This window comes from Atractosteus spatula, chromosome 14 (genome assembly GCF_055471065.1).
Source record: "Atractosteus spatula isolate fAtrSpa1 chromosome 14, fAtrSpa1.hap1, whole genome shotgun sequence".
NCBI classification, from domain to species: Eukaryota; Metazoa; Chordata; class Actinopteri; order Semionotiformes; family Lepisosteidae; genus Atractosteus; species Atractosteus spatula.
Genome location: NC_142719.1, coordinates 30910337 through 30925701, shown reverse-complemented (window position 1 = coordinate 30925701; position 15365 = coordinate 30910337). Strand labels below are relative to the sequence as shown.

Sequence of the window (15365 nt, the reverse complement as noted above, 5' to 3'; positions counted from 1 at the left end):
CAATTTTTAATAAGTTTCAATATTTGCAGTAATTAATTGTTTTTAAAGGAATAACACCTCTAAGAATTTCCCACTAGGTGTCAGTGTGGTACAGCTGTTGCACTGAACTATAAGGGATTAAATCTGCTGTTAAAAATTGAGTAGTTGTAGGATCTTCACTTGTACAGAAAAAGGTTACTAATCTCAGACTCCTTCTGAATGTACACACTTTATTAGAGAATGAAAAGCTGCAATAATGTTGTTCAAGTGGTACAGGTGTGGTGCTGAATGGAGAAGAATCCAAGGCTCTTTCTTCATCACGAAGGGAGGGGGGTGTCATCGCTTTATGCACCTGAAGAGGAGCGCAGACAGAAACGCGCCGGTCAGACACACGACACACAGCAGCCGAACTCCATTCGCGACGAGGACTTCATCCTGGTGGGCAAAGGAGGAAGAGTTAGAAAAATACAACTTTACCCCACCAGACTCGTATCCCTGCTTCCATCTTCCCCACCCATCCACTTCCTGTCCACTGTATACACGTCTGGGTGACTGGGCATCCGGAGCCTATCCCAGAAAGCAACGGGCACACCCTGGGCAGACACCAGTCCATCACAGGGCACACACAGAAACAGCACCACGCAGGGCCGAGTTTCCCTGCAGGCTATTAACCTACTGTACAAGCACGTCTTTAGACTGTGAGAGGAAACCGAAGCACCTGGAGGAAACACACAGACAACCTGCAAACTCTTAACAGATAATACCTCGGGTCCGGAACTGAACTCAGGGCCCAGAACTTCCCTGGTATCTCTACAAGTGGAACTCAATGTTGAAAGCTTGTGTTTGTTCAGAAAACTCCAAGCCATTTTCACTACAGAAGTTTTCAGCCTCGGCCTGTGGAATGTCTGTAGGTTTCCGGTTCCGTTCGGTTACACTGTTGGCGAGATAGGAGCTGTACTCACGGGGACGTGCGGAGGGTGGGTTCCCGTCCGGACAGCCCCTCCTACAAACACGGGAATGTGTCAGTAGCGCCCAATCACAGCAATACTGATGAAGACCAGACACGGGCGAGGAGGGCAGGTTTTGGGTGAGCACTGGCTGTTCTCACAGTCCAATTTCTATCAACTTGATGGCCGGTCTTGCAGCTGACGGTATGATAACAAGATTTACGGCAGGGAGCTGTAGTTGACGCAGTTCAATGAAATCCCTATTGTAATGACACCTTTCCACCAGCAGATAGCTCTAGAGTTCAATGCCTAGTGGGCATCAGACCTCACTGCAAAAACCGATGGTTATTAAAGTATGAACTGTGAAAGGCATGTGGCGATTTCCTTCGTAACCGTGTTTAGAAATAAATATCCGAATGTACAGTTAATGTTATATTTCTTTAAACATTTGCTCACCAATTAATGTCAATTAAAATAGTAAATAAACACATATTTGCTACATAAACCGCCGTTGAGCCTGAAAATCCCGTTTAAAAACTCTTTTGATATATTACGTTATCTGTTTTTGGTTCGGTTGTTGTTAAACTAGATTGGGTAGATGTTCTTCAAGAAGAGTAATTCAAAGAAACGCCCGTCAGGGCAGAGGACGTCAGCTTTTCCCTCGACATGGTTTTCCGCCGGTTCGCGTGCTGTCTGTGCTCCTCTATCCCCCCGTTTTCCAAACACCTCCTGCTATTCGGTGTCTCGGGGGAGCCGGGGAGAGACGGGCGCAAGTACAGGGTACACCCCGGCTGGGATACCACAGACACACACTCCAGGGCCGGTTTTCCAAGAAAACAACTTAACTTGCCAGTATGGGACTGTGGAAAGAAAGCCACACAAACTAGGGGAGATCATACAAACTACACACCGTATCTGTGCTCTTGAGGAGTGAAGTCAGCGACGCGTTTGTGCCTTTTTCTCGCCCGTAACTGATAATGTAAACCTCTTTACAGTACTAATATAAGCCTGGAACAACACTGAGCAGAGGCGTCACCGCCTATAGTCTCTCAGACATGCTGAGAGACCACATTCTTTGGTTTACTCTATACATAAAATGCGTTTGATTTTTACGCAGTCGACTAATGTTGTTTCGGCTGGATCTTCATTAGGTAGCAGTGGCGTACCCTGTGTGTAATTGTGCTGTCTGCCTGTCGTGTGTCCTGTGGTCCTGTCCCAGGGCTGTTCTGTGGAAGTGGAGACAGTGGCTTCGGTAGCTGCAGTTGTCTGAGGAGCTGGAGGAGAAAGAGACAGAAGTCTTAATTAGAGAGGGTGTCAGAACAAGGTTCCTTGTGTGTTAAAAGCAGTGACAGGTCAAAATTGGATCAAATGTCCTTCCTTGTCTCTGTTGAGATTGTTGAAGTCTCATTTAGGATGTTATTTGTAAAGATGTATGAGGTATAAAACACATTGTCACATTGCTCTCTCTTCTGAGCTGTGCACAACCAGGGTTCCAATCAGACAAGTTAAAGTAACAGATTACAGGCAACAAACTCTGCTAATGAGCTTCTTTTGTCGCTAAGATCCAAAGAGTATTTGCCTTTCTTAGTCAGGCAGGACTGTCTGCAATTAAAATACTAAGGCTGATTCCAATCACTGTATGCTGATTATATAGAATTTAATATATAAAATAATATTTTTTTGCATTTGTTTATATATTACTGGACTATATTTATAATCTTTATAATCACCTCAACGTGTCTCAATTGTTTTTGAAGACAAGATCTATACAAGCATTTTCTCCTGTAGGTGCTCCAGATAACTGGGTTTCATGAGCAGCTTCTGACTATCCAGGGTGCAGAGCTCCCTGAAAGCTGGTTGTGTCAGTTCTGCAGTTCTCTGGAGCTCCTGGAGAGCCTTTAGCAGCTCGTGCTCCTGTGCTTCAACCTTTACATTCAGTATCTGGATTCTGTTACTATAGATATGATTTCTCCAGGCGCCACGCAAGATCCACATGACTTGAGTAAACGCCATCTGTTAACTGTGCGCTGTACAGCATATGGAGAATGTTTGTGTTTCTAGGACGAGGAACAGCTTTGCTGTTTCAGTGTGGTCAGCCATCTTAGCTGATGATATTTAGCACAACTTCCTGTGACAATGTGGCCTGTTAGCTGTAGCACAATGCATTTGAGCTGTTTAGGCATTTGCTAACTGCATCTACGTGTAGTGCAGCTCTCTTCAGGAAGTGATGCAGTTATGACGATTTCAATAAAAAGAAAGGAGCGTTATGAGACATGAACATTTCCTCGCCACCTCGCTCAGTATTGGTTTTTCCTAAGTGAGCTGCTCTTCCGGTCTGGGCTTTATTGGTTTCTCACACCTTTTTGGCTTTGGACTAGTTTCGCCTTTGTACTACGGCTTTCGGATTACGGCTTTGCTTCGGCAAGTTCTCTCCTTGGTTTGGACTTTAGGCTTTCACCTTCGACTGCCTGCTCAGACTGCGCTTGAGGAACTATCTTAACTCAAAGTATATTTTCCAGCTCCCGTATAGGGTCTGTATTTCTCTCTCGGCTTTAGTAGCCGGATTGGTAACACTAATATCATCAGAGAAGCTACCCCTGATTTTTTTTTGCATTCTATTTAAATGTACAGGAGTGCTGTGTGTCCGTTAAAAAAATCCCTCATGGGACAATAAAAATCTTATCCTATCTTAACCCAAGAACTGAATCAAACTGTTTGTTCTGACTTAGTCACATTTCCAAGAACTGCAAACAAACATTTTTTTAGTTTCAAGTATTTTTACTGAGCAGTTCACTCACCCTTTGTAACGATCAAGTTAACTGTGTGTTTCTGGTTATTAAACCAGCCTGGTATTTCCACACGGCAGCTGTAGAGCCCAGAGTCGCTCTCCTGAGCCTGGAGGATGGTCAGAGAGACATCGCCTCCGGTCAGCTGTCCCAGCAGCTGGTACCTCTCTGAGAGTCTGGAGTCCACTCTCTGTCCATCAGTGGAAATGATCATATTATTACACCCAATCAGAGGTAGTTCTCCTCTCCCCCAGCACATCGTCGTCACCCCGTGATCCCTTACAGAGTATCTGCAGGGGAGAGTGACGTCCTGGCCGACGGATCCGCTGACCGTCAGAGCAGAGACTCCAGTGACTGAGAATGAGGAAGAAAATCATATTACACTGCTTCTGATCAAGTCCCCCAAAAATATGCTTAAACCGAGTTCCGGCATGTTTTTCTGATATTAAAAGAGTTTGATCTTCAAGAATAGAAACTTCATTCCACTGAAGGTGAAAAATTACCTTCAGTTTTGAAGTAAGTAAACTTACTTCAAAACTGATCTGGGATGGAGAATATCTTTAACAGAAGTTTTTTTGAAATTCTGCTATGCTATGACAAAAAAGTACATTATTTTTTAAAGATCTGAGGTGTTTTTCTCTGTAAACTCCAGCATAGACCTGCCTGCAGAGACAGAGACTCTGTCCTGTCCTCACAGTGATCTCTCCAGTGTATCTCCAGTATAAACCTGCCTGCAGAGACAGAGACTCTTCCCTGTCCTCACAGTGATCTCTCCAGTATGAAGCCCAGTGAGTCCTGCAGCCCAGTGTGATGATCCCAGTCAGTGACCCACAGCTCAGAAGCCCAGTGAGCTCCTACCTGCCATGAGGCTCAGGACCAGGCAGCATGATGGGAGAATCCTGCAGAGTCTCATTGTGAAGAGCTGCTCTCACACTGGAGCCCCTGTGTCTGAGTCTCTGTAGACTCTTGTCTCTCAGCTCCGACTTCCCCTACTGTGGTCAGCTGTGGACTCAGTTTGTCATCTGACTTCCTCTCTTGCTTTGTGATTCGTAGCTCAGGTTTCTCAAATTAAAATCGCTGATGTGGAAAATTCACAAACCATTATCTAGAAGGAGTTGCTGGATACAGGAGTCCTGTCCAGGGACAGGGGATCTGTAAATGTCAATGTTGCATTGCATCACAGGAAGGGAATCAGAACAGGGGCAGATGGAGTTGAGTGTAGAAAAGTGCAAATGAGTGCCTGCAGGCAGGAGAACTGTCCTCTGTAAATATCAACCGGAGACACTGGCCTGTGTTCACTCATCACTTCCTCTTCCAGATGCAGTGGAGGAACAAAGGAGAACATGGCGAGCCTTGAGTATAGCACAGTGTATATATATATATCACAGTGAAGTATGTGACAGGAAATACTTTTTTACACAAAGAGCAGCAGGTGTCTGGAACATGGTACCCACCTGTGCTCTTGAAGTCGTTTTCCTGGTTTGAAGCAGATTCTCAGATCAATAAGGGTCTGCGTTCAAACCAGCACTGTGACTCCTCTGATCTGTAACGTCTTCTTTTTATATGAAGTACATTTAATTTTGTCAAAACAGTTAAGTCCTCTTGTGTACGAAGAAGTATTAAAGTATTGAAGTTTACCCATGTGGGATACAGCTATTTCTCATCATTTAAACACCCCCTATGGTATTTGTGCTCAGTTGCGATATAAATTTATTCCAGTTATTTTACACCACTACTCTGTTCTGTCTCTGCTCTTTACATTATACTGTAGGTTCTGACTAATCAGCTGTCTCTTACAGCCTATACAGTACCTCCACAACTGTTGAAAGTTGAAATATTTGGAATATTTGATGCTATATTAGCAGTAATTGCATTTTTTAAAGAAGAATGTTTGTACAATTATTTTTTTCCACCAGGTGTCAGTGTGGTCCAGCTGTTGCTTTAAATGATAAAAGGGATTAAACAACAAGCTTTTAACTTAAACGTGTGGAGACGCCATTCATTCACGAGTCCAGGACAACATAATACTACCTCATTAATGGTGCTAATTTTATTTTTAATTAAGGCTTTAGTTTCTGCTGCATCTTTAATTATCAGGAGTCTGAACTCACTACTAGGCTCTAAGTGGTCTTGAGATCTTCTAATAAATGAGGCTTATGATTCTCCTGCACCCCCGGATGAGTGGAGGAGAGAGAAACTGGACAAGACCAGAGTGGGGTTCAGTCCTCCTGCAGCCCCACAGCACACAGATCAGGGGAGGAGAGAGAAACTGTACAAGACCAGAGTGGGGTTCAGTCCTCCTGCAGCCCCACGACACACAGATCAGGGGAGGAGAGAGAAGCTGTACAAGACCAGAGTGGGGTTCAGTTCTCCTGCAGCCCCACGACACACAGAACAGGGGAGGGGAGAGAAACTGTACAAGTCCAGAGTGGGGTTCAGTCCACCTGCAGCCCCACGACACACAGATCAGCGGAGGAGAGAGAAACTGTACAAGACCAGAGTGGGGTTCAGTCCACCTGCAGCCCCACGACACACAGATCAGCGGAGGAGAGAGAAACTGTACAAGACCAGAGTGGGGTTCAGTCCACCTGCAGCCCCACGACACACAGATCAGGGGAGGAGAGAGAAACTGTACAAGACCAGAGTGGGGTTCAGTCCACCTGCAGCCCCACGACACACAGATCAGGGGAGGAGAGAGAAACTGTACAAGACCAGAGTGGGGTTCAGTCCTCCTGCAGCCCCACGACACACAGATCAGGGGAGGAGAGAGAAACTGTACAAGACCAGAGTGGGGTTCAGTTCTCCTGCAGCCCCACGACACACAGATCAGGGGAGGAGAGAGAAACTGTACAAGACCAGAGTGGGGTTCAGTTCTCCTGCAGCCCCACGACACACAGATCAGGGGAGGAGAGAGAAACTGGACAAGACCAGAGTGGGGTTCAGTCCTCCTGCAGTCCAGTGTGGGGTTCAGCCGGAACACTGGGGTGACAGCCGTACTTTTATACTTGCAGCTGTAGCAGAGCTGCTTCTGATACGGTGACGTCATCGCCCTCCATGGGCCATGCGGCTGGTTCCCTGTTGCGTCATGCTGGAGATCCGGGTTTGCACCCCAGGTGTTGTGGGACGAAATGAGCAGTGGAGGGCACGGAACCAAGATGGTCACACAGCCCTGGGACCAGGCAGTCAGGACCTCGGTTGAATGTCGTATCTGAAGATCAGCACCTCCTGCAGCTCAGTGTCCTCTACCCCCATACTGGGGCTTTAGACAACAAGGTATTAATCCCTTTTATAGTTCAATGTACCACACTGACACCTAGTGGAATATTCTTAGAGCTGTTATTCCTTTACAAACACAATTACTGCAAATATTGAATGTCTGTCATGAATTTCTTACTGCAAATCTGCTGTTAAAGTGAGTAGCTGTAAGATCTTCACTTGTACAGAAACAGGTTACTAATCTCAGACTCCTTCTGAATGTACACACTTTATTAGAGAATGAAAAGCTGCAATAATGTTGTTCAAGTGGTACAGGTGTGGTGCTGAATGGAGAAGAATCCAAGGCTCTTTCTTCATCACGAGGGGAGGGGGGTGTCATCGCTTTATGCACCTGAAGAGGAGCGCAGACAGAAACGCGCCGGTCAGACACACGACACACAGCAGCCGAACTCCATTCGCGACGAGGACTTCATCCTGGTGGGCAAAGGAGGAAGAGTTAGAAAAATACAACTTTACCCCACCAGACTCGTATCCCTGCTTCCATCTTCCCCACCCATCCACTTCCTGTCCACTGTATACACGTCTGGGTGACTGGGCATCCGGAGCCTATCCCAGAAAGCAACGGGCACACCCTGGGCAGACACCCGTCCATCACAGGGCACACACAGAAACAGCACCACGCAGGGCCGAGTTTCCCTGCAGGCTATTAACCTACTGTACCAGCACGTCTTTAGACTGTGAGAGGAAACCGAAGCACCTGGAGGAAACACACAGACAACCTGCAAACTCTTAACAGATAATACCTCGGGTCCGGAACTGAACTCAGGGCCCAGAACTTCCCTGGTATCTCTACAAGTGGAACTCAATGTTGAAAGCTTGTGTTTGTTCAGAAAACTCCAAGCCATTTTCACTACAGAAGTTTTCAGCCTCGGCCTGTGGAATGTCTGTAGGTTTCCGGTTCCGTTCGGTTACACTGTTGGCGAGATAGGAGCTGTACTCACGGGGACGTGCGGAGGGTTGGTTCCCGTCTGGACAGCCCCTCCTACAAACACGGGAATGTGTCAGTAGCGCCCAATCACAGCAATACTGATGAAGACCAGACACGGGCGAGGAGGGCAGGTTTTGGGTGAGCACTGGCTGTTCTCACAGTCCAATTTCTATCAACTTGATGGCCGGTCTTGCAGCTGACGGTATGATAACAAGATTTACGGCAGGGAGCTGTAGTTGACGCAGTTCAATGAAATCCCTATTGTAATGACACCTTTCCACCAGCAGATAGCTCTAGAGTTCAATGCCTAGTGGGCATCAGACCTCACTGCAAAAACCGATGGTTATTAAAGTATGAACTGTGAAAGGCATGTGGCGATTTCATTCGTAACCGTGTTTAGAAATAAATATCCGAATGTACAGTTAATGTTATATTTCTTTAAACATTTGCTCACCAATTAATGTCAATTAAAATAGTAAATAAACACATATTTGCTACATAAACCGCCGTTGAGCCTGAAAATCCCGTTTAAAAACTCTTTTGATATATTACGTTATCTGTTTTTGGTTCGGTTGTTGTTAAACTAGATTGGGTAGATGTTCTTCAAGAAGAGTAATTCAAAGAAACGCCCGTCAGGGCAGAGGACGTCAGCTTTTCCCTCGACATGGTTTTCCGCCGGTTCGTGTGCTGTCTGTGCTCCTCTATCCCCCCGTTTTCCAAACACCTCCTGCTATTCGGTGTCTCGGGGGAGCCGGGGAGAGACGGGCGCAAGTACAGGGTACACCCCGGCTGGGATACCACAGACACACACTCCAGGGCCGGTTTTCCAAGAAAACAACTTAACTTGCCAGTATGGGACTGTGGAAAGAAAGCCACACAAACTAGGGGAGATCATACAAACTACACACCGTCAGCGACGCGTTTGTGCCTTTTTCTCGCCCGTAACTGATAATGTAAACCTCTTTACAGTACTAATATAAGCCTGGAACAACACTGAGCAGAGGCGTCACCGCCTATAGTCTCTCAGACATGCTGAGAGACCACATTCTTTGGTTTACTCTATACATAAAATGCGTTTGATTATTACGCAGTCGACTAATGTTATTTCGGCTGGATCTTCATTAGGTAGCTGTGGCGTACCCTGTGTGTAATTGTGCTGTCTGCCTGTGGTGTGTCCTGTGCTCCTGTTCCAGGGCTGTTCTGTGGAAGTGGAGACAGTGGCTTCGGTAGCTGCAGTTGTCTGAGGAGCTGGAGGAGAAAGAGACGGAAATCTTCGCTAGAGAGGGTGTCAGAACAAGGTTCCTTGTGTGTTAAAAGAAGTGACAGGTCAAAATTGGATCAAATGTCCTTCCTTGTCTCTGTTGAGATTGTTGAAGTCTCATTTAGGATGTTATTTGTAAAGATGTATGAGGTATAAAACACATTGTCACATTGCTCTTTCTTCTGAGCTGTGCACAACCAGGGTTCCAATCAGACAAGTTTAAGTAACAGATTACAGGCAACAAACTCTGCTAATGAGCTTCTTTTGTCGCTAAGATCCAAAGAATATTTGCCTTTCTTAGTCAGGCAGGAATGTCTGCAATTAAAATACTAAGGCTGATTCCAATCACTGTATGCTGATTATATAGAATTTAATATATAAAATAATATTTTTTTTGCATTTGTTTATATATTACTGGACTATATTTATAATCTTTTTGGTATTCGGAGCTATGGACATAACTCCCACCCTTTGTGTAAAGCAGTCCTTCCTGTCTTCAGTGTTAAATACTCTTCCCTGTAGTTTCCACTGGTGTCGTCTGCTTCGTGTTTCTCTGTTGGTTCTGAAGCAGTACACTGGCTTCACTGGGTCAGTGCAGTCTCTTCTAGCTCACTCTTTCCCAATTACAGTTTCTTTTTCCTTCCTGCCTGCGAAACCCTGTGCTTGTCTGCATAAACTGTGATCTCCTAGGTATTTGCCTAGTCTTGAATTCTAAGGATGACTAAGGAAGACGTACAGTAGCATTGTCTTGAATACATTTTGCTTCATCCTTAATGCTGCTGATCCTGTTGTGGTAATGAAAAAACTCATGTTTTGCTCAGTTGCAGTTTTCTTTTCCGTCTCTCTCTTGGTCTTCTTAAAATCTTTTTTAACCTGTTCCAGCAGTTCACTGTATCCTTTTTATTTGACTGGCTTGTTTTTAAATCATTTTATGAAGTGCCTTCATTTCCCTTATATTTTTCCAAATGAATTTGTTGAACTATTTGGGTTTTGTTTTTCTAGCCTTTGATTTGCTAACTCTTGGGATTAATGTGTTGTGTGTTTTAAGCACAATCTCATTAGACTGTTGCCATCTGTGTTGCACTGATACCATATCTACCCTGTTCCATTTTCTTCCCTTGAGCTGTTTCATACCTTCAACATCTGCTTTTCTGAGGTTGTAGACTTTTGCATTGGACACATCCTGTACAGTTTCTAAGTATACAGTACCCCAAAGCACGTAGTTCCCTAATTGCTCTCATACCTGTTTACCTCAACGTGTCTGAATTGTTTTTGAAGACAAGATCTATACAAGCATTTTCTCCTGTAGGTGCTCCAGATAACTGGGTTTCATGAGCAGCTTCTGACTATCCAGGGTGCAGAGCTCCCTGAAAGCTGGTTGTGTCAGTTCTGTCTGTCAGTCAGTTTCAATGTGGTCAGCCTTCTTAGCTGATGATATTTATCACAACTTCCTGTGACAATGTGGCCTGTTAGCTGTAGCACAATGTATTTGAGCTGTTTAGGCATTTACTAACTGCATCCACGTGTAGTACAGCTGTCTTCAGGAAGTGATGCAGTTATGATGATTTCAATAAAAAGAAAGGAACGTTATGAGACATGAACATTTCCTCGCCACCTCGCTCAGTATTGGTTTTTCCTAAGTGAGCTACTCTTCCGGTCTGGGCTTTATTGGTTTCTCACACCTTTTTGGCTTTGGACTAGTTTCGCCTTTGTACTACGGCTTTCGGATTACGGCTTTGCTTTGGCAAGTTCTCTCCTTGGTTTGGACTTTAGGCTTTCACCTTCGACTACCTGCTCAGACTGCGCTTGAGGAACTATCTTAACTCAAAGTATATTTTCCAGCTCCCGTATAGGGTCTGTATTTCTCTCTCGGCTATAATAGCCGGATTGGTAACACTGATATCATCAGAGAAGCTACCTCTGAGAGGAGAATGTCACTCCTGTTTGTTCTGACTTAGTCACATTTCCAAGAACTGCAACAGCCCTAACAATTATTATTTTTTTCTAATAGAATAGTGTGCAATGTTTTTCTTTTCTTCTTTTTTTTTGCATTCTATTTAAATGTACAGGAGTGCTGTGTGTCCGTAAAAAAAATCCCTCAGGGAACAATAAAAATCTTATCTTATCTTAACCCAAGAACTGAATCAAACTGTTTGTTCTGACTTAGTCACATTTCCAAGAACTGCAACAGCCCAAGAACTTAATCAAGCTGGAGTACAAATTAGCTGTGTTTTGCTAAAAAAAACAAACATTTTTTTAGTTTCAAGTATTTTTACTGTGCAGTTCACTCACCCTTTGTAATGATCAAGTTAACTGTGTGTTTCTGGTCATTAAACCAGCCTGGTATTTCCACACGGCAGCTGTAGAGCCCAGAGTCGCTCTCCTGAGCCTGGAGGATGGTCAGAGAGACATCGCCTCCGGTCAGCCGTCCCAGCAGCCGGTACCTCTCTGAGAGTCTGGAGTCCACTCTCTGTCCATCAGTGGAAATAATCATATTATTACACCAAAGAAGAGGCAGTTCTCCTCTCCCCCAGTACATCGTCGTCACCCCGTGATCCCTTACAGAGTATCTGCAGGGGAGAGTGACGTCCTGGCCAACGGATCCTCTGACCATCAGAGCAGAGACTCTGCTGCCTGGAAACAACAAGAGAAACATCATTTAATACACAAAGCATTGGGTTATGTTGCCCTACAAATCAATAGCAATGATTTAGATATGGTTAGCAGTTTAAAGTAACACAAATGGAAGTACCAAAACATTTCTGCTTTTATTAGTTTTAAAGTAGAATTTAAAACCCATACCACATGACCATTCACTGATGCTGTAGTACTGGGACTCAAACTGTAGGATATAGTTTTCCTCCCACCAGCTTTCCCAATTTCTGTATTGTAAAAACATAAATCTTTTCTGCTCTTAAGTATTTCAGCAGTTTTAAAATACTGAAGCAGCCAGATATACCTGGATGGGAGACCTCCTGGGAAAAACTAAGGCTGCTGCTGGAAGAGGTGTTAGTGGGGCCAGCAGGGGGTGCTCACCCTGCGGTCCATGTGGGTCCTTATGCCCCAGTATAGCGATGGGGACACTATACTGTAAACAGGCGCCGTCCTTCAGATGAGACGTAAAAAACCGAGGTCCTGACTCTCTGTGGTCATTAAAAATCCCAGGGTGTTTATCGAAAAGAGTAGGGGTGTAGCCCCGGCGTCCTGGCCAACTTTCCCATCGGCCTTTATCAATCATGGCCTCCTAATAATCCCCATCTATGAATTGGCTTCATTACTCTGCTCTCCTCCCCACTGATAGCTGGTGTGTGGTGAGCGTTCTGGCGCACTATGGCTGCCGTAGCATCATCCAGGTGGGGCTGCACACTGGTGGTGGTGGAGGGGATCCCCATTACCTGTAAAGTGCTTTGAGTGGAGTGTCCAGAAAAGCGCTATATAAGTGTAAGCAATTATTATAATTATTATTATATAGTCCTTCTGAAAGCATTTTCTCCTGTAGGTGCTCCGCAAACTTGGTAATAAAGCTGACATGAACCATGTCTGCCTTTGCAGTTTCTGCTGAAGCTTTTTCTGAGTTGAGAAATTGAAGTCTCCCATGAAAACTATGTCTTTGTTTGCAATTAAAATCTCACATTATTCTACATCTACTTTTGTACTTATAATTAACATCAGCATTTGGATCTGGTAATGTATAGCAGTCCCCTGACACTCTTTGATATACTTTATTGTTCCATCTTCCATCTTTCCTGTCTCTTCACTGTTTACATTCCTCTCCATCATGTGATCCCTTTTATATTACTATTCCCTGCAGCTATTGTAGCTTCCTATACCTTTTGAGAGCTCCTGGCATTTAGACACAAGCATGTAAAACTCCTGGACCTGTTAGTAGTGCTGTTTTCCTCTCTGGTTCTGTTTCTGCCATTGTTCCCAATGCAGCTGCCTTTTGGAAATTCTTTGGATTCTCCTCCATTCCCGTCTACTTTCAAAGTTTCCTGATTTCCTTGTGGATCCTTGTGCAAAAAAGGGCTTCTGCCCATGTCATTCAGACATAGTCAGTCACATCTTGTAGATGTCCTTTGCTATGGAAAGGCCTCCAGGTGTAATGGGAGCCGGTCCTGACTCCCGTGACGTACGTAGTTTAGGACCCTGTGCAGACGGTATAATCCGGAAGTGACTGGAGAAGGGCTACAGAGAAAAGAGCCTGTAAGCCTGTAGACTCTAGAGACAATATCAGGCGCTTCAGATCCAGGGAGACAGCGGTCTGTCATTGACTCACTATCTGTGGTGCTGATCTCAGTAATACCGCTGTGGTGTTCAGTTATTCAGTTAACTGAATAGAGTCTTCACTAATCCCCACTTCCCTTTCTGTGTTCTTAGCAGTGTTGACAGTACTTGTAGTCAGTGTTTGGGATTTGTGGTCAGCGGTGAAGGTTTCATGAGCAGCTTCTGTCAAACTCTGTGTTTATCTGACTATCCAGGGTGCAGAGCTCCCTGAAAGCTGGTTGTGTCAGTTCTGCAGTTTTCTGGAGCTCCTGGAGACCCTTTAGTAGTTCCTGCTCCTGTGCTTCAACCTTTACATTCAGTATCTGGATTCTGTTACTATAGATATGATTTCTCCAGGCGCCACGCAAGATCCACATGACTGGAGTAAACGCCATCGGTTAACTGTGTGCTGTACAGCATATGGAGAATGTTTGTGTTTTTATGACGAGAAACAGTTTTGCTGTTTAAACGTGGTCAGCCTTGTTAGCCACAGCAATGTGTCCTGCAGACTACTCTACCAGTACTCAGTGTGGTCTGCTCACACCTCGTCTCAACCATTCAAATGCCTACCATGCAGTATATTGTGTTTTTGCTAACACATGGTATTCTTGGCTATAATATCTGCTATTTGGCAAATATAACTGTGAAATAATATTTTCATTTTTAAGTATGTTGAAACTAGATCTTAAGTGTATCTCCAGTATTATACCTGCCTGTAGAAATAGTCTGTCCTGTCCTCACACTGATCTCTCCAGTATAAACCTGCCTGCAGAGATAGAGACTCTATCTTGTCCTCTCAGTGATCTCTCCAGTGTATCTCCGGTATAAACCTGCCTGCAGAGATAGAGACTCTGTCCTGTCCTCTCAGTGATCTCTCCAGTGTATCTCCGGTATAAACCTGCCTGCAGAGATAGAGACTCTATCCTGTCCTCTCAGTGATCTCTCCAGTGTATCTCCGGTATAAACCTGCCTGCAGAGATAGAGACTCTGTCCTGTCCTCTCAGTGATCTCTCCAGTGTATCTCCAGTATAAACCTGCCTGCAGAGATAGAGACTCTATCCTGTCCTCTCAGTGATCTCTCCAGTGTATCTCCGGTATAAACCTGCCTGCAGAGATAGAGACTCTGTCCTGTCCTCTCAGTGATCTCTCCAGTGTATCTTCAGTATAAACCTGCCTGCAGAGATAGAGACTCTATCCTGTCCTCTCAGTGATCTCTCCAGTGTATCTCCGGTATAAACCTGCCTGCAGAGATAGAGACTCTATCCTGTCCTCACACTCATCCCCCCAGTGTATCTCCAGTATGAAGCCCAGTGTGATGATCCCAGTCAGTGACCCACAGCTCAGAAGCCCAGTGAGCTCCTACCTGCCATGAGGCTCAGGACCAGGCAGCATGATGGGAGAATCCTGCAGAGTCTCATTGTGAAGATCTGCTCTCACACTGGAGCCCCTGTGTCTGAGTTTCTGTGGACTCTTGACTCTCAGCTCTGACTTCCTCTGCTGTCGTTAAGTGTGGACTTTATTATATGACTTTCTTGTCTCGTGATCCACAGCTCAGTTTTGTTTTTGTTTTTAATCATAGATATGAAGAAACGGAACCAGAGCTTTTCAGCTGTAAATCCTGAGTTACTCACAAACCATTAGTTTGGATGTTCTGGGGGTCACTGGATACAGGAGTTCTTCCTAGTGGTGGGAGATTTTTAAATGTTTCACTGAATCACGAGAAGGGCATCAAACTGGGGGCAGATAGATGCTTGCAGGCAGGAGAACTGTTCTCTGTAAACATTAGATGGAGACTTAATATCTCTGTTTGCTTATTAATTCCTCTCCCAGACGGAGGGGAGAAACAATTTAACAGGAACACAAATGCAGACTGTATATTACATGACAGTGGAATAGATAGATAATACTTTATTAATCCCGTAGGG

The 15365-nt window shown here is 44.8% G+C and overlaps 2 protein-coding genes across 2 annotated transcripts; both read right to left on the bottom strand.

Moving 5' to 3' along the window:
• Positions 1-189: 189 nt before the first annotated feature.
• LOC148821074 (hepatitis A virus cellular receptor 1 homolog) lies at positions 190-4670 on the bottom strand. The gene is made up of 5 exons (XM_088931873.1): positions 4571-4670; positions 3725-4066; positions 2093-2200; positions 942-982; positions 190-414 (listed from the first exon to the last, which is right to left on the bottom strand). Exons 1-5 carry the CDS (start codon positions 4623-4625, stop codon positions 316-318), a joined length of 645 nt encoding a protein of 214 aa, XP_088787999.1. The 5' UTR covers positions 4626-4670; the 3' UTR covers positions 190-315.
• A 2551-nt stretch (positions 4671-7221) lies between these two features.
• Positions 7222-14895, bottom strand: LOC148821073 (hepatitis A virus cellular receptor 1 homolog). The gene is made up of 5 exons (XM_088931865.1): positions 14804-14895; positions 11470-11811; positions 9057-9164; positions 7930-7970; positions 7222-7402 (listed from the first exon to the last, which is right to left on the bottom strand). The coding sequence occupies exons 1-5, from the start codon at positions 14856-14858 to the stop codon at positions 7304-7306; spliced, it is 645 nt and encodes a 214-aa protein (XP_088787991.1). The 5' UTR covers positions 14859-14895; the 3' UTR covers positions 7222-7303.
• Positions 14896-15365: the final 470 nt, after the last annotated feature.

Coding starts and splice junctions, on each gene's coding strand:
- LOC148821074 (XM_088931873.1), bottom strand. CDS start 4,625: ATGAGACTCTGCAGGATTCTCCCATCATGCTGCCTGGTCCTGAGCCTC. Junction 2,201..3,724: donor TAACTTGATCGTTACAAAGG/GTGAGTGAACTG, acceptor TTTCTCCTCCAG/CTCCTCAGACAACTGCAGCT. Junction 415..941: donor CCCACCCTCCGCACGTCCCC/GTGAGTACAGCT, acceptor TTTGCCCACCAG/GATGAAGTCCTCGTCGCGAA.
- LOC148821073 (XM_088931865.1), bottom strand. CDS start 14,858: ATGAGACTCTGCAGGATTCTCCCATCATGCTGCCTGGTCCTGAGCCTC. Junction 11,812..14,803: donor GGTCCTGAGCCTCATGGCAG/GTAGGAGCTCAC, acceptor TGTTGTTTCCAG/GCAGCAGAGTCTCTGCTCTG. Junction 9,165..11,469: donor TAACTTGATCATTACAAAGG/GTGAGTGAACTG, acceptor TTTCTCCTCCAG/CTCCTCAGACAACTGCAGCT.